An 18,899-nucleotide genomic window follows, 5' to 3' on the forward strand; every position below is an offset into this window, starting at 1 on the left:
CAGTTGTCCCTTCCAACCTTAATCACTCTGTGATGGGTCCGTGTGGTGCAAAGGAGCAGGGGGCCAAACCTGCCATCCCACAGCAATTCTGTGTGGGGAGAGGAAGGCAGCAGCCCCTTCACCCAGTGGTCCTGACAGCATCCAGGGATGGATGGGATGGCTGTTGAGCCACTTCAGGGCCGTCTGGTTTCTCTCCATGGGAGCAGCCTGCAAAGCAAAATCTCTTCCGACAGCTGCTGTGCCTAATGTAAAACAGCAGCAGTTTTAGGCCATGACCTCAGTTCTCACGCTGAGGGGATGATTTCAGCAGTGCCCAGGTGAACCCCTTCCCCATTTCCCACCCTGCACCAGCTCCCTCGGGCAAAGCTATCAGAAGCCGTTTGTAAATCCATCAAGCACCAACCCATAATTAATTAATTTGCATGTTTTAACTCATTCTCTTCATTGCTCCTGATTAAAAGCTTATTTAAGGGGTCACAGACTTCTTCAGGCCCATAGGGATTAAAGCTGGGAACAACTGTAGGCTGTATGTGTGTAATTGCAATAAGGAAATGCTCTAAATTAAAGCTTCCTGCTAGTTCTTTCCAGTGGGAAAATGAAACAGTTCTTTCAGAATTACTTTAAAATCAGCTTCATATAGAAATACGTATATTTTTTCCATCGAGATGCTTTGTCTGGAGAACAGAATATGTTCAGAAGATGCACAAGCATAACTAAACTAGAAGAATTCAGCAGAAAATAAGCCAACATGCTCTTAAGTTGGTTTTGAATCTCAAGCTCAGTAATTGCCTGTGACAGCAGAAAGCCATCGACACCGAGTCACAGCCCTGCGCGATGTGGGATGGAGCTGCGTGGGAAAGGCGGCATTTGGGAAAGGCAGTGTTTGGGAAAGGCGGCATTTAACCGGCTGCAGAAATTATTTTTCATTCCTCGGGTAGGAAGTTAACCCATCTGTGTCTCGGGGGGAGCTGGCAAGGACAAACACTGCTGGTTCTCTGCACGTCCAGATACTCTGCTTCCTGCAAAGGCAAAACTTTTCTGCTTTCCCTCAAAGTTAATCTGTTAAAGTCCCGTTTGATGGTTGCAGGGAGCTGGAGCACTGCCAGCAGCTCTGCTCTCACACAGTGACAAGATGCAGTTTTTCTCCCTAACATGAGCATTTTAGTTTTGCTGCTCATTAAGCAATGGGAAAGGTGCTGGCACTGCTCTGTGATGTGAGTCCCTGGTGAGAGCCCCCAGGTCCCAGGAGATGCCTCCATTTCCCAGGATTTCCTTTCCCAGCTCTGGAAGACGTTTGCAGCCTGGGCAGGGACTGAACCCCTCTGCTTTTGCAAACATGAGGTTGTTGCAAGTTCAGTGCAGAGACTGAGGGATTTGTCCCTCTTGCCAGCCTGCAATCCAGGATGCTCCAGGGGAATGGCCATGCAGAAGCTTGGAATGGGATTGGGTTTGGTATTCTGCCCAGCACTGAGCTGCATGCCATGAGTACCCTGCCCAAAATCACAGAATCACAGAATGGTTTAGGTTGGAAGAGACCTTAAAGACCATCTCATTCCACTGCCCTGACATGGGCAGGGACACTTTCCACTAAACAAAGTTTCTCCAAGTGTCATCCAACATGGCCTTGAACACTTCCAAGGATGGGACAACCACAGCTCTGCCAGCTACCCCTCTCCTCCTCTGTCGGCAGTTTGGAATTTGGATTGATAACCCCACTGCAAAGGACTGGAGTGTTCTATGCAGTGTCCCACTGGCCCCCAATGGGCATCCCCCGCCCGTGCTGCCGTCACACATGGCCGCATTCCCGCTGCTCCCGCCATCTCCCCATCCCATTCAGCATTCCCGCTGCTCCTGCCGCCTCCCCATCCCGTTCAGCATCCCCTGGGGCCGCGGGTGGGTGAGTGGGCGTGACACGAGGGGCCGGAGCTGCGAGGAGAAGGGTGAAGGGCTGAGGGGCTGTGTCTGCTCCGCGCGTGCGAACGGGGCTCCAGCGGGATAAATTACGGACATTGAGACCTTCTGCAGCTTTCCTAAAGCTGCTGCCTTTGAATTGCGTTTCCTTGGGAGAGGCGCTCATGGAATTGCTAATGCTCCAGCCCGGAGGGCGCAGCATGCGGAGGGCGAACGCCGGCTGCAGCCGCAGCATCAGGTATAGCAACAAACCCGGCGTTAATTATTGACTGTCTCTTCAATAATCAATCCTGATAAGGGAGGCAGCCCCCTGACAGCCCAGGCAGCGCGTTTGTGTTTCTTGGAAAAGATAACTATTCTGTGGAAAGTAACTCATTTTATGCACCGGGGTTGAACTGTCCTCGGAAAGGTCATACGAGAGCCACGGGCTGCTTTATTGGAAAATCAATCCCTCTTTTGTGCTTCTTGGTTTAAACTTGTATTTGCTTTCCGAGCAAGGTCACTGCTCAGCTGACCAACTTTTTAACTGCTGGAAAAGGCTGGGGTTAAACCACGGCACGTGTGCTGCTCCAAACCTTTTGTTGCTGGTTCTGGGCACGGAAAAAGATGCTTTTGAGGGAGGCAAGAGCTTCTGTTCCCTGGTGGGCTTGTAGGTGCCAGCGTGAGAAGGTAACATGACAAAATGCTTTTCTAACCACAGTTTTTGCTTTCACTGAGAAGTGCTGAAGCCATTGCTGCAGTGCAGGAGGACAGGCAGAGCTCAAATAATGTGTAACAGCTAACAAGGCTGTGCTGGTGAATTATCTTTTTATTTATAGGCTCGGGGTTAACTGTTTCCAATTTAAAATTGCTGGTAAGATGCTCTGAGAGAATGAAATTTGTGTATCTTTGTCTGTGTGGTTGAGCTAATTTGTTATTTAAATGTTTTGGGGTGTTATGGTGCTCTCCTTTCTGCTGGCTGGGGTGGATGGGGGAGCTGCTGGGTTCTCACAATCCCTGGCAAGTGGGACAGAGTGAAAGAGGGGTTAAATGTGACTGGAAAGAGACAGTGTTTGAGCCCAGACTAGTTAAAAAGACAGTACACTGTCCCTGCAAACGGGCTGCTCCAGGGAATAAAACCACTTTGCTCTGTGCTGTTTTCACATGTTTGGCTTCTCTGCCTTAATTTCTGTATATATTTATTCCTGCCTTGAGAAAAGAAGTGTAATTCCAATCTGGATTAATCCTCCCCACAGCCTCTCTGTGTAGTAAAGGTAAAAATCAGCAATGCTGTGCACACAGTGGTGTTGCTTGCCTGGAGAGGAAAATAAATGTTCTGCAATTTTATTTAATAGAGGAAAACTCAGCAAATACAGAATCCAACAGAGGGTCAGCGTAACTGGTTTTAGAAGGAGTGAGATCCACCTAAAAGTCCTGCCCTGCCCTAAGTTGTGAGCTGGACTCTGGATGCAGGGGTCTGCTTCTTCTGGCGTACTACTTCATCTTTGAATGAATCTTCTCATTTTTGTTAGGGACCAGCATGGGAGAGAAGCCGTGGGGTACAAGGAGCCACATTTTTTGGCTCTAAGCCATCTGCTCTGTGCCTAAGCTGCCCCGGGGGGAGGCCAGGAAAACATCAGCAAGCTGGTTGGGTACATTCAGCATCCTTTTACGAGGTGATTTTGAAGTAGATTGGTCAAAAGAGAAAAGTCGTAGTATCAATTTGGGCTGCAGAGTTGGGACCTGGCCAGCTCATAAATGATCCAAATAGTTGAAATTATCTAGATATTAAAAACCATCCTCTTCACTGGCTTTTCCTCCACTCCTAAATAAATTACCTAGAAGAGTGGAGTGTAGCTGGTCAGACTGTAGCTGGGATCTGTAACTGGCTGCAATTGGAAAATTAAAGAAAAAAAACATTTTAAAAAGGGGTTAGTGTTTGATTTGGCTCGTGCTGTTATTGGCAGGAGGAGGCAGAAGGAATTGCCCTTTATAGAAGGAGTGTGGTTAATTGGAGAGCATGCTAGGAGCTGCTGGACAAGGTGTGGACACAGAAGCTCACATGGTGTTGGGTGGGCATCAACTGTGCCATCTGTCTGTGTGAGTATTGAGGTACCAACCCTGCAGAAGCTCTCGAGAGTTTTGATGTTCTCCTTGGATTGGGACCTTCCTGACTTTTTATACATCAACAGTAAACATGTCAACTTGATTGACAGGTAATTGTTTCTTTAAAAGGTTTTGATCTTTCAAAATATCTGTCATAGAATCCTGGAATGATTTGGGTTGGAAGGGACCTTAAACCTCATCTTGTTCCACCCCCTTGCCATGGGCAGGGACACCTTCCACTAGACCAGGTTGTTTAAAGCTTTGTCCAAGCTGGCCTTGAACACTTCCAGGGTTGGGGCAATGTCCTGTGGTAATAATACAGCAGGATTTTACTTAATTTTTCAGTTGGTCTTTGTTTGGTAAAGGTCAGATGGAACCCCTTCATGGGGAGCTCCGGAACTGTGGTCAAGTAGTAAAGCCCTCGCTGAGGCAAAACACTACATGCAGAAAATGAGTTCAGACTCTGATGTTTGGTCCATGAGATGAATGTGAGCTGGGGCTGGCACTGCTTGGTCCTACCCTGAGAATCTTGCATAGCTCAGGGAGGCACTGGAGAAGCAGGGATGGACTTCCAAGTGGCTGCAGGACCATCTCTGGCCATGAATCAAATTAAGTACTTTAAGGAAAATCCTAAACAAAAAAACTACTGTTCAAGAAACTCCCACTTCATCCGTTGTAGCAGAAATTAAAACCAGACCTTCTCACTTTAAACACTGTTTTTGTTCTCACACAAGCCAGGAAACCTCCTGCAGTGATGTCCAACTGCCTCAACCTCCTTCACCCTTCCCTGCCTCTTCCCTGTGTCTTTCTAAAGGTCCTGGAGAAGAGAAGCTTCACCCAGGGCTTTTCTTGGTTGTTCCCAGCCTTAATCTCTCATGTTCCAGGAGTATCTTACTCATGTCCAGGTGATGGGAAGGAGCTGGAGGGCAACACAGTCCAGGAAGGATGTTGGTGTTGGCTGTGGTAGATCTCCACCTGAAGCTCTTCCCTGAGCTGAAAGCAATTTGTCTGTGGCTCAGTGCAATTTGGTGAAGGTTCTTTATAACAGTGGGGACGTGCTCTGAATGGCTTTCATTTGAACAAGATTCAAAATAAATTTTGGATCTTTGATTGTTAAGGATTTAAAAAAAAGAAAAGGTGACAGACCAATCATTTCTGTGCGTAGTTTATATTGCTGTTCTCAGAGATGCTATTAATATGTTGGATATCTCCAGCTTGCAGGAGTCAAGGGAGAGTCCCTGTGCCATCAGTCTCAAGTCACCCTAAATGTCTGTCTGTCCTCATTTGCAGTCAAATCATCTGTAATGCAGGAGATGTTTTGTAAGAACCAGCTACCTGGGATGTGTCTGTGAAGCACAAGTTGTTGCCACTGGAAAAGGAGCTATTGATTTAAGCAGCTTCAAAGACACCACTGGGCTGCAGAATATGGGAAATAGGAGGGGGTGGCCTGTGAAGAGCTGTAAGGCGAGATTAAGTTCACATGGTTGAGCATTTTTTTTATTAAATTAAAAGTATCCATTTCTCTTTTTTTTCAAGGGTGAAGTGACTCATCAGCCTTAGCTGTCAGAAGATGCTGAAGTGACAGCCCACTTAGACCCTACCATGGAGAAGACAGAAGGTATGGAGGCTACAGGATGTTTACTTGCTCATTTGTTCCTTGAAAAAAAACCCTGTGTATTAATTTCCTTACCAGAAATACTGTAAATAACCTGCTCTTTATAGATGTGGGGCTAGGAGATGAAAAATTCATTGTTCATGTATTATGCAAACTTCCTAAACCACAGCAAAGTGTGGTCCCAGCTCTAAATCAGCACATATTTGTCCTCCTGTCCTCTGTGGTGTGTTGGCAGGACAGATCCCTGCTCCCACCATTCAGTCTTTGCTCCTGGGCCCTGTTACCCCATGAGATGTCTTCCCTCAGTCCTTCCTCTGACTTCCACGTGCTACTTCCCATCTGAACGGTGTCTGCATCTCAGTGGTGCTCTGTGATGAGCAGCACCGAAAATCATGTCAAATTGTCCTGGTCCTCACTAGCTGCTGCACCAGGATGGAGCCTCAGGGAGCAGCCATGGAACCTGGTTTCTCCTGGTCGAGCTGCTGCTCCTCATCCTCACTGAGCACAGCATGTTTGCTCAGAGGTGCAAAGCAGCCCAAAGACTGTGATTTCAGGGACTTGCTGCATAAAGAAAATGATCAATGATGCAGCAGTTTTAACTATTTAGATTCTCAGGGTGGAAACTGAGGGGCTGCGAGATTAATGTCTTAAGGTGTGTTAAAGCAGGAGCCTGGGGGCTGTGGGGCTGAAGTGGTGCCGTTTGCCTGCACTGCTGGATGGGCAAACCCACTGTCACACATTTTGTGCCTCAATTAAGAGCTGTGCTCGGTGCCGTGAGCTGGTCACCTTGGGATGCACGTGTTCCGCATGGATGCGGCTGTCTGGGTCCAGCCTCTGCCCGCTGACCTATCCATCATTTTCAAGGATTAATTTGTGACCTGGTGTTTGCAGATGAAGCGATGCAATGCAATGATTTTCCTGTTTGGTGTGCATGGCACTGTGTATGCCACTGAAAAGTTAAAACCAAACCAAAAGCCTTGAAAAATGTCTTTGTCACATATTGGTCCCACCTTCTGTTATTGAGCTGCATTTATTATCCATCAGGCAGCTCTTTATACACAGGCACATAGCTCTGCCTGCAAAACCTGCTCTTTGCTTAATTGCCAATTAGAGCCATGATTTCAGCAAATTTTCAGCTTCCTTGGTGCAACAATTATCTGATTCACCCCTGGAAAACCAGATTGGAGCTTGGTGCGCGTTGCTGTGTGTGTGTGCAGCTTCACCGTGAACTTCAGCCCCTGCCTGCCCAAAACTGAGATGAAAAGAGCAAAAACATCTCCTCCCTACTCTAAACAGCTTTTTTGTTTTCAAAATTCAATCATCTCTTTTTTCTGGGTTGTTCCAGCAGATGGCCAGCCACCCAAAGCCAGCGGGGAGAGGGAGCAGCCCCGCAGCCTCCCCTACTCCCTGGAGACGCCATACGGCTTTCACTTGGATCTGGACTTCCTGAAGTACGTGGATGACATCGAGAAAGGGAACACCATCAGAAGGGTCCATATCCACCGCAGAGCCAAGCAGCCCAAATTCAGTACCTTGCCCCGAAACTTCAGCCTGCCCGAGAACGGCTCCCGCGGGTGCACCACTGCTCCCAGCAAGAGCTGGACGGCGACCTGCTCCTTCCCACAGAGAAAGGCATCCCTGGGGGAGGAGACCCCTCGTGCCCTCCTGCCCAGCGAGGCAGCCCCGCCGGCAGCCGATGAGCCAAGTTACCGAGAAAGCCCTTCCTGGCAGAGACGCGGCGGCAGCGGAGCTGGGCTGCAAGAGGGGAGCTCCGGGAGCGGCCGCAGCTGCTGAGAGCCTCCAGCATTGCCCGATGCACTGCCGCCCAGCCAGACCCCCCTGGGCGATGGCAGGGGACTCTCGCCCCTCCGGCCCCCTCCCCAGCACTGCCACGACCAGAGCGGCTCCGAAAGCACCTTTCGCTCCAGCTCCGACAGCACCACGTTAAACCTCCCCCGGGCGGTGAGCTTGGAGCAAGACATCTCCTTTCAGCATCTCAGTGGGGTTATCCCAGGGCTGGTACCCCTGCAGCCCCCGTGGCAGAACCAGCATGCCTCGGCACCACAGCTGCAGGTGGTGATGGAGAGTGGAGGCGAGGAGGGAGATGCTGCTGATGCCAGTGGTTGCTCTGACGTAGCCGGGGGTGAACCAGCATCACCGACTGCCCTCCAGCTCATGGAGGAGAACACGAACCCTGGGGAAAGGGGGCTCAGTGTGAGTGAAATGGCTCTGAATGTGCTGAAGGAAGGTGAGGAGGGCAATGTCCAGGCTGGAGAGGACAAGGAGAGTGGTGTTCCGCAGGCTCCTGATGCTGGAGAGCCTGGCGGGGTCGCAGCACTGAAGCAGCAGATTGCTGATCTGGAGGAGCAGCTGGGCAAGAAGAAAGAGGAGCTCAAGCAGGTCAAGGCAGTGCTGGAGCAGCAGGATCATGAGATCAAGGAGAAGGAGAAAAGCATTAAGCTACTGGCCAGCTCCAAAGCTCAGCTGGAAGAGCAGCTGTGCCAGGAAAAGTCCAAAGAGGCTGAGTTGCAGTTGTGGCAGAGCAACAGGGCTTTGCAGTGCCTCGATGCTGCGGTGAACACTGATCTCTCACAGGTGCCAGGGGTCAGGCAAGCCCATGATAAAGGCATCAATGTAAATATCCCACTCTCCACCAAATCCATAGGCTGCAGCACTCACAGAGCAGACAACGTAAACGCACAGGTGATGGAGTTGGGCGCTCAGAGAGAGCAGGGACTGGCAGACACTTGTACTGGCATCAGTGGAGAGGGACCTGGACATTTTGGTGAAGGCAGCATCGAGGCTGGACTTCGTGCTCCATGCTTCACCCAGCTGCAGATTGACGAGCACCTCGGCGATGACAATCAGAACCACCGGAATAACCGCGACACCCAGAGCCTCGCTGCGGGAAGCAATCGAGGAGGCAAGGCAGGCTTTGGAGAGGAGAAACCTCGAGAAGGGCTGGAAGAGGAAGGTCCCCCTAACCATGAGGATCTCCCGGCTGTTGACCCCATTGGCCAATATGTGAAAAAAATCCAGGAGCTCCTGCAGGAGCAGTGGCTGTGTCTGGAGCATGGGTACCCTGAGCTGGCAAGCGCTATCAAGCAGCCAGCCTCCAAGCTCAGCTCCATTCAGAACCAATTAGTTAATTCTCTAAACTCCTTGCTCTCTGCCTACTCTACACAAGGGCCCACGGATAAGGAGAATTCGAACACACACTATCAACAGTTGGGTAAATAATATTGACATCAACATGTCTGGGCCAAATCTCTTCCCGTTTACTCCAGTATTGAGCAGGGGGGATGTGATGGAACAGTTGTCTGTCAGATCAGAAATAGTCCCTCTTGACCATGATGAGAAAGGCAAATCTCTGCACATCACAAGCTATGGATCTGAAATTTAAAAAAGCAAACAAAATTATCTAGGAGCTGATAAAGCTGTGGTTCAGTTATATGCAGGATCAGCTTCCAAAAGCAGCTGTCCTGGTGGCTGTTGCATCAAATAAACAGGTTTTTTTATTTGGATTGAACATCTCAGTTTGCAAGAATATGGGACTGGTGCTCATCTGGGGTAAATCAGCTTGGAGTTCTCCAGAACCCAAACCAGTCAAATGAACTGAGCAACTAGGCTGGGAAAAGACCTGTCCCCACTCACATCTAAACCAATTCTAGCTCATATCAAGATGAGAACCCAATGCCTGTTCACAGTTGGAGTGAGGGGGCTTGCAAATAGTTAAGTGACCTATTGCTTGTAAACAACACATAGAGACTGTTCAAAGTCCTGTGGAAAGACTCATCCATGTAGTATTATAGGAGATTTATATAGGAAATTTCCCATACATTAGTATTGGGGAAAAAAATAGAGCCAAAACATTATTACAAATGTAAAATCTACTATTCGTAGGACACATATATAATTCCCAATCACTTCCTGTATATTCCCAGTCACTTGGAGATGTCTGAGACCTGTATTTAAAGGTGGCAGGGCAGGGTCAGGTTGTGGCCAGCTGCATCCATAGTTTTGCAAGACATAAAAAGACTCTCAAAAGATGAAGTAAGATGTTTACAGTTATGATTTGTAGTTTGTTGCTAGAGGTTGGGAATAATTAACCCTAATTATGGCACATCTGCTTAATTAATCTATTATTTTGTATTTTGGTAGAAAACTCTCCAACCACAAGTCTTAAATCCATCATGAAAAAGAAAGGTTATGGTTTCCATGCAGGAGGCAATGGGACCAAAAAGAATCTTCAGTTTGTTGGGGTAAATGGTGGGTAAGCATCCGTTCAGAAGATAAAACTGCCTTTTAACATGTAATGTCTTCTGTATCGCTGGAGAAGTCATTCTTTTCCCCCCTCTTTTCCGCTCCAAACCTCTTGATTAAAAGGCTAGTTGGAATGGAGACTCTTTTCTCCCTTCTTTAACCCAGCACTGATAATCTGTGCATAACCCCGTAGAAAAGTTGGTGGCGTTTTCAGGGCAGCGAGGGACATGCTGGGAACTGACACTCTTTGCATACCCATCTCTTGGGGCTTCATCCAAAACCCAGCTGGGGAAGATGGGAAGATTCCATGGGAAGATTCCATGAGAAGATTCCCACTGACCTTGGTGGGTTTTGGAGGAGGTCAGCATTGCCTGGGTGAGCACACTGCCACTAACCTGCCTCAACGCTCCAGCCACAGCCAACACGAGTTGGTTCAGGGCCTGGAAAAGACTATTTTGGTAAATAAGGAATTACCTTGGGATGAAGGAAGACCTGTACTTCAGGTCATGCTCCAGCACCTTGTTCCATGTGTATCCAATATCCAACAACTCCTGTGGGTTAACTAGAAACAGCATGTGCTGTAGGTGTATCTTCTACCGAGGAGTACATGTGCTGCATGAAGAGGGCAGGACATGTTCCCTGAGCTGTGCAAACAACTGCGTGTGCAAATTTGGGTGCTGGTTTCTGCTCACATACACTCCTCTGACTTCCAAGTTGCTGGGTTCATCAGGTGTTACTCCCTCTAATTGTGCAGAGCTTCTTCTACCAAACAGGTAAAACTTGCAGGGAGTGGAGGAATCTTGATTACGTCGAGAAAAATTTTGGGGTCACTCAGAGTGAAATGTTCTGTCTTGTGGAAGATGTTGTTAATACTTTTAAGACAATCAGAGGAGAGATGTCTCTAGCAGGGCTGCTCGAATGATGGACTCGGGCCTGTGCTGGAGCTGCAAACCTGTTTTTTGTCTAGTGGTCTTCGAGGTTGCTGACACATCACCGGTCCCACTTTGCCACAATGTGCTGGCAGCTCCCAGCAGGGAAGTGGCACACAGCGCTTGCCTGGCCATACTGGGGCTTGTGCCATGGACATCCCTCCAAACCCACCGAGTAGTCCCTGAAGTAACCTTGCCTGCTGCTCATTAACTGCTTCTATCACGCTCCTGCTAGCTTAAGCAGCCAAAACCAGACTAACCCCGAGTTTGGCTGCGGCTCAGACCTTTTAACTTGCTTATTGTCACTCCGGGCTTCACCCAAGGCCCATTGGACTCAATGAGTCTTGGTCAGGCCCTGTGGCTGCAGATGGGGAAGGAGTGAGTAACATGTGGTGTCCTCAAATAGCTACGAAACGACCTCAAGTGAAGACACGAGTTGTGAAGACAGCCCATCAGACGGCGACGCGGAGAGTGAGACGGAGAGGAGAGATGATGATGTGGAGCCCACGCAGGTGGATGCTGGAGGTGAAAGCCAGGGGGCTTCCTCGGGGACCCCCTCCCAGGAGAAGTGTGAGGATGAGGAGCAGCAGGAGCCATCGGCAGAAGCAGCACCTTGCTCTCAGCAGGAGGCTGACAGGTAACCAGAACCAGGTGGTGATTGTGCTGTCTGTCGTGCTCCCGCAGCCACAGGACCCGCAGCACTGCAGGGCTGGGGTTGGGGCTTCATCTGCTCTGTGGAACGGCAGCACTGACCTTGTAGACAAGGACAAGGTTTTAAAGAGCGAAATATTTTCTGAGTTAACACAGAATCTAATGGGGATTGATTCAGGCCTTGTGCTTGACTTTGGAAAAGACTGACTCATATTTGGTGAGAGTTAGCTCATTTCTCCCCTCTCGTGTAAAGTTTCATGGTAAAGTTCTTTGCAGATTCAGAAATAAGATTTTTTTTCCACTTTAAGAATTCTTGAAGCTGACCACATGAATCTGTGACTTTGGACTTAAATCCTTATTTAAGTACCTAACTTTGTACCTAAAATTTGGGACAACTTGTGTCCATAAAGTTAAGCACTTAAGTGTTGAACATATTCTGACATAAACTGCATGTTCTCCTACATGCTTCCATACCTCCTGCAAGTCCTGTCCTGTGACGGATTTACCCTTTTCCCTCTAGATGCAAACCCTCTGAAGATTTCCTTGCCAACTGCCAGCTCCTCAGCGAACACCTCTCAGAAATCTGCACCACAAGTGACAAGTACCTGGTACAGATATTTTCCAGTCCCATTTCAGTTTAATGGATAAGATTATCCTGATGGTGGTCTGTGCCTTACCATGCCACAGACAGCTTTGTGAGGAGAGAGGGATGAGGTGACATCTGAGTCAGTTTTAGAATAACCAAAAAGAATGGAAAGGGAGGGGAAAAAAGAGGATGAAGGCTTTGTCTACTTACTCACCCAGGTTACCACAGGAAATTCCTTTCCCCCTCAAGTTATAGCAGTAATCACCAAACCATAAGCTAAATACTGGCTGGGCAATGCTGAAGCATGTGGGGTGAGGAGCTGGGGCAGCCACTGCTGTGCAGGGACTCTGACAGTAATGGGGACACCTTGGTGTTTTCAGCGGCATGTCCTTGGCTCCATCTGCCAGGAGTGGTTCCAGGTGTCCAGCCACAAGTCTTCCAGCCCGGAGGTGGTTGCAGCATATCTCAGGGCACTGAGGGCCATCCAGCCCCAGCTCCTGAAGATGATGGTGAACGTGACTGACAGGAATGGTAACACGGCTCTTCACTACAGTGTTTCCCACTCCAACTTCCCCGTTGCAAAACTCCTGTTAGACACAGGTAGGAACAGTGGCTCTGCTCAGCCATGGCTTTGGCTGGGTATGGAAGTGGGACCAATGGGTCATGGCCCCACAGGTGATGAATGCAGTGTGCAGAGCCAGGCAGTGGGGGTTCATGAACAGTCCCAGGCATGGCAAACAGGGAATGAGGTCCGGGGTCCTCTCAGGGAGCTCAGTCAGGAGCAAAAGGAGATGGGACAGAGGTGGGCCCGGGGACCAACTACAGCTTCCATTCAAGGGACCTATCTAGCATTAAGCATGCAGTCAAGGTCCATCCAGGAGACAAACATGGGCCAAGGTCCATCCAAGAGACAAGTGTAGGGCCAAGGTCAATCCAAAATACACGCATGGGGCCAAAGTCCATCCATGGTTGACCTGAAGACCAGTATCCTCCCCCATAGCCCATACTAGGGCCTATGGCTGTGGGACATAAGTGCCTTAACACATCTTGAGGGTTTTTCAGTCTGACTTCGGGGATGGCTCAGGGTCCCTGTACCCAAGGGAGTGTCCCCCTTGGCCCCAGTCCAAGTGGGATGTGGGGGGCTCCCCCATCTTCTTGTAGCAGCCAATGCCACATCATGCCTTGGGGCAGGAAGATCAGACCCCTGAGAGAGTAACAACCACCCTGAGCAGTGTGGAAAATCTCCATGTTAAACTGTTGAACTTTCAGCTTGTGTTGCAATGAAAGAACAAAAATCTCAGCTGAGCTTGTACAGGGCAAAAATGTGCGCGTGCTCTGAGAGAATAAAGGCACTTTGGTCTTTTCTCATGGGCCAGACAATCCGTTAAATGTTTGGGAAATGGCAGATTATCATACACATCTATAACCCAATTGTTGCTGCAGCAGCACAGGGAGGGAAGAGTTTGTCCCCTTCTGCTGCCAAGTGATTGAGGCAGCTGGGTCCCTGAGGGAAGGCTGGACCTGAGCCCTCACCCCCAAACATGGCTCATTCCTTGTGGTGGAGCTGGAAATGGGCTCTTTGAAGTGAAAAATGAGTGAAATGGAGCCAGGATGATTTCCACGCCCATTGGGTGACGGTCGTATTTCTGCTGCTCCCTTACCACAGAAGCCAAAGCAAACAGCCCATAGCTCCACAACCAGCATGTGCTCGAGGCATTAATTATCCCCCTTTTATTTTTATTTGTTGTGGTCTTCAAAGTTAATTGAGTTGACCTCAGCAGTTGTAATTAACTGTAGCACCAGGGGCCATTTAACACTGCGCTCACAAGCCTGGATATTTAACACAGATAAATCTCAATCCTGTATAATTATGGAATAACTTCTGTTTCTGGGAATATGAGATGCCACATGCTTTATAACTCACTCTCTGCTTCCCATTCCCTCTTGTTGAATCCATCCCCTCCAGGAGTGTGCCGCCTGGACCTGCAGAACCGCGCTGGCTACACGGCGGTGATGCTCACCCCGCTGGCGGCCGCCGAGACCCGCCAGGACATGGAGGTGGTGATGAGGCTGCTGAGGGAGGGGGATGTCAACCTCCAATCTGCCCAGGTGTGTTGCTGTAGGCTGTTTGAAAACGTAGCGTGGCCCTGTGTGGGACAGTGACACAGTCCTGGGTATTTATTTGGCAAAGGCATCCTGTAGAGCTTGTAGCCTCCTATTCACAGCCATTGCTTGTGTGATACCAGTTCAAGCTGTGGCATCATCATGCCCCCATGGAGATCTTGGGCTGGGGGGTATAATCTGGGTTCCTTACATGGCAGTGCCAGGCTGAGACTCCGCAACAGACATTGGGTTGGAGTTGCTGCTTCCCAAAAGCTCCAAAAGCAACCTCAGCTGAATTGCAGTGTGGCCACCCACCAGCTCCCTGGGAAGGGACATGAGAGCTGGGTAAAATGAAGAGACTAAAGAAAGGCTGAAAATTTTGCAAAACAATTTTTGTGAGATAAAAATCAGAAGTGACACCAGGGAGGAGCAGCGAGGGGTGGACCCCACAGTATGGGAGCCCCAGGTTTGCTGGAGAGCAGGTGCTCCATGAGAGAGTCACACATTTTCATCTTTGGGATGACAGTGCCTTCATCCAGCTCTTCTTACAAACTGCCGTAAAAGTTAGTCTAGACCTATGTTAAATGGCTGAGGAGGGTTTGGAGGACCCATGTTTGGGGGCGGCTGGGAGCTGAGCTGTTTGGCTATGCTGCAAGGACCCTCTGCATGGCCGTGGTGCAAGTGAATGGGTATCTCTTGCAATATGTGCTGAAGATCCCCAGTGTGATTTTAAAATAACATGCAATAGGCAATATTTGTATGAATTATTATTACATATGTACTATGCATTAATAATATGCAATATTGTGATATATGGTTTTGGGACATGGGTTAGTGGTGGGCTTGGCAGTGCTGGGTTAACAGTTGGACTTGATGATCTTAGAGGGCTTTGCCAAGCTAAATGATTCTATGATTCCATCTATGCAATAATATTCATTGTTATTATTATCTCTAACAGTCCAAGTGAACAGGACTGTGGGAGGTGGTGGGCAGGGGGTGTTCAGCCTCTCCCTGTGACCTTGCAGGGAGGACAGACTGCCTTGATGCTGGGGGTCAGCCACGAGCGAGACGACATGGTGCGAGCCCTCCTGTCCTGCCAGGCTGATGTCAACCTGCAGGACGAGGAAGGGACAACAGCCCTGATGGTGGCCTGTCGACAGGGCAGCATGGACATTGTCAGGCTCCTCTTGGCCCAGCCTGGCTGCCAGGTCATGCTGATGGACAAGGTAAAAGGCTCTGGTCCCACCCACAGCCTCACTGCACCAGGGAGGGAAAGCTCACGTAGGATCGATCAGACAGCACTCCCTGAGTGGTGGTTTTTAAGTGAGGAAGTACAATTTCAGTCCATTTTCTAATCAGGGGATCACTTTTAGGAGAGCACCCCTGGCTTCAGTGCTTGCTGTGCCACAGATGGAGTGGATGCAACAGCATCCTACATCCCTCCTGTAGCCTGGGCAGGAGCACCAGGGGGAAGAGCCTAACCTGGTGTAAACCTGAAAAAAACAGACGAAACCCTGGACATGTGGAATCAGCAGACCTTCAGCTCCAAGAAATTAGCAGGAATTAACTCTTCCCTGAGAATCGACTCCTCTCCATGGGGACAGGGCTGGGCTGGGAGCAGCACGGCCGGATGGTGGAAATTCCTCCTGCTGGGCCACGTGGCTGTTTAGAGTTACGGAACTATTTTCTAATTAAACTACAGTTTTGTCTAAGACAGGCAGGAGGGCAGCAGGGCGAGGCAAAGGCACAGCAGGGGTGTGTTTGGTGTGGTTGATGTTGAGGCCCAGAGGGAGGTTTGCAGGAGGGTGACTCATTGTAAACCAGGGAGGAACTGGAGGGAAGGAGGTTTTGGGGATGGAGCTGGGAGGGCGGGGGGCAGAGGCAGGGATTTGGTGATGTCTGACCTCCTCCCTCCCTGCAGGGTGGTAACTCGGCCCTGTCTCTGGCCCAGGGCGCTGCCCATGGGGACATTGTGGCACTGCTGAGAGCCCACATCGAGCACAGCCCGTCCTTGTCAGCATGACCCAGCAGGGAGAAGGAACCAGGACGGGGAGCTGGGAACAAACAGCTCCTCCTTGAACAGCCCTGCTGTGGCAGGGCCAATCCAGCGGGTTTACAGGGGAGGAACCCTGCCTGCATTATCTGCGGACGTTCCCTGTGTCTAATTCTCCTCATTCATCCCACTCACACCCCCTATTCTGCACCCAGTGCCACAAACAACTTCAGACTCTTCTGTCTGCTCCTCCTGGTATAGGTTTGGCAGGTGAGCCACTGAAATGAAGGAGAAAAGCACATTAGAAAAGCAATACTTAGTCTTTTGTAACCTTAGATTATGGGTGTCCTTTTAATCGACTACTTAACTGTATCTCATTTAACTTGTAAGTTTGTGTCCTAATATTTATTATCAGCTCTTCTGTAAGTAGTGGCAGGCAGTGATTACTCAGTATATGTAACAACAAACACAAGCTGGATGGATTATGGAAAGCATAAAATCCTATTTATGTTTGCTTATGTGGGTTTGATGGAAGAATTAAAAATTAATGCTCTAGGAAAATATTTGAGTATGCCAGACCCAAACACACAGACATTGTTTTGCCTGGATTTGGAATTACCATATGGCTCTTATTTTTTCCTAATTAAATTTGAGCTAACGGGGAAGCACAACCCATTGACATGCTCTGTGCATCACAGTGGGGCAGATCAGGGTATCCCAAGCACAAGGAGATCACAACAGATTCCCATCCCAGAATTTGTTAATATTGTCCAAGAGTTCTGTGGACTGACAGATACCTTTTGGACAAGCTGCTTCTCTCTGATTTCCCTCGTGCTCGACTTTAATATGCCCAAACTCCTCCCGTGTAAAGCTGTGCTATGATTTAGCTGATGGAATTGGATGGGTCTCCCCCACCACACAGGGTCCAGCATCACCTCAAATCACGCATAGGGCAGGAGTTTTCTTCACGCATAGGACAGAAGTCTTCTTCTCTCTGTTGATGACAGAGAGGGAGGGAGGGCTCACTTTTCCACACATCTTTGTTGTGTTGCATCAGGAGCCAGTGGATGCTCTCTGTTGGCTTTGGTGGAGCTGGATGCCACCATCAGCGGAGCAAACCCAAGTCTCCCTTCCACCACCAAAAGCAACTCTCCCTATTTAGCTAATGACTCTTTTTTGTTACTCAGCAGAAGTGAATCCTGACCCACTTTGGTTGTTTTAAGTCAGTTCACATCATGACAAAGTGTCCCTTGAGCTGCCTTGAGCCCCTGTCCTTCCTGCCTTGCAGTGAGGGGAGGACAGCCCCTGCCCTCTGTTTTCCATGGAAATCTGCTGTCTGCTGTTTTCTTTCCTTTCTTCACATTTTCAGTCCAAAGCATTCACTATCTCAAATGTCTATCTGCCTTTTATATCTGTATCCCAAAATGCAGTTACCTCCTTTATGTATAAATAAACCGAGTTAAACCTTTCCTTGTGTTTGCTCCTGTACCTGTCCCGTGGCTGGGGGTTGTCTGGGGTGACTTCACACACCTGCACGTCACTAAACCAGTGATTTTTGAGGTGTTTCTTCAGATCAGTGATTCCACAATGGGAGGTCCCTGCACAGACATGGCAGGATGGAATTTTTTCTGCAGGAATTCCCTCAATCTGTGTTCCAGAGCCAGCATGAGCATTGCTGCCAGGCCTCAGCTGCAAACAAAAAGAGCTGTAATACCATTTTGTGACAGTTTTCACTGAGTTTTCTCCCTGACAGCTCTATGCTTGCAGAGAGGAATTTCACTCTGACTCTTACTGTTTCCCACAGGGAGGTGAACTTTCCGGCTTCAACATAATAAATGTGGGAAATTTTCTGCTAAGGATGAGACTGGCTTTGGGAAGTGCCTGCCTCCTCCTGGGATCCCTCAATTTGAGGACAGGGGATGTTATTTTGGGGACATGCCTGCCCTCCTCTAATCCCTCTTTCCCTCCTGTTCCCATCCCTGCAGCCAGTCTAGTTAACTACATCCCCAGCCTGTTTATTTTCAATCCTTTACCTCATATTTCCTCTTTGCCCCTCAAACCATCTCCCTAGGGAGGAGCAGCTCCCATGGAGTGATCCCCTGGAGCAGCTCCTCTGCTCATGTGGACCCTGAGGGATCTTGGATGGGTTGATGATGCCCCTGGCATCTCCCAGTGCCCAGCATCCTGCTGTCAAAGTACCAGATTGCACAAAACCAATAGAAAATCATCTGCAGGATCTCAGTGTCACAAAGAGCCAGAGCCAGCCTTAATTTATATATTCCAATATCGTGGTAGAGATCAAACTAAATATAGGCAAGGAGAAACACATCCCCAGTGTGAGCACTGTGCAAAACAAATAGAGACAATTAAGTCACAGCAAGGAAAGAAATTAATCTTATGATCTTTATGGGCTCAGCATGCAGGAGCTGATTAGCTATGATGGGAAAGAATGATGAGAAACTCGGCTGAACATGATTTTTCCACTCTCCTTACGGCCATTGCTAGTGTATCCCTTTCTTTTGCTGCAAGGAGAGGAGAAGGGACTCTGAGGGTTGCATCTGAAGCGCCTCTTTGGTCATGGAGAATGATGTGGCTTTGTGTAGCCCTCAGCATCAACAGGCTGGGAGAGGTGTTCAGCCTGGAGAAGGATCTGGGGAGACCTTAGAGCCCCTTCCAGTGCCTAACTGGGCTCAAAGGGAGCTGGAGAGGGACTTTTGACAAGGGCCTGGAGTGCCAGGACAAGGGGGAATGGCTTCCCACTGA

General features: G+C 49.1%; 1 protein-coding gene across 1 annotated transcript; it reads left to right on the forward strand.

The window, feature by feature from the left end:
* Positions 1–2,467: 2,467 nt before the first annotated feature.
* Positions 2,468–17,676, forward strand: KANK4 (KN motif and ankyrin repeat domains 4). The gene is given in 12 exon segments (XM_018072341.2): positions 2,468–2,580; positions 5,533–5,614; positions 6,957–7,319; positions 7,322–7,416; positions 7,418–8,843; positions 9,773–9,884; positions 11,210–11,440; positions 11,975–12,062; positions 12,421–12,640; positions 14,007–14,149; positions 15,169–15,369; positions 16,065–17,676. Coding segments are annotated over 11 exon segments (2,997 nt in total). The 5' UTR covers positions 2,468–2,580; positions 5,533–5,598; the 3' UTR covers positions 16,167–17,676.
* The last annotated feature ends 1,223 nt before the right edge of the window (positions 17,677–18,899 follow it).

The sequence above is a fragment of the Manacus vitellinus genome, unplaced genomic scaffold (assembly GCF_001715985.3).
Source record: "Manacus vitellinus isolate BGI_N305 unplaced genomic scaffold, ASM171598v3 scaffold_21_pilon, whole genome shotgun sequence".
Lineage (NCBI taxonomy): Eukaryota > Metazoa > Chordata > Aves > Passeriformes > Pipridae > Manacus > Manacus vitellinus.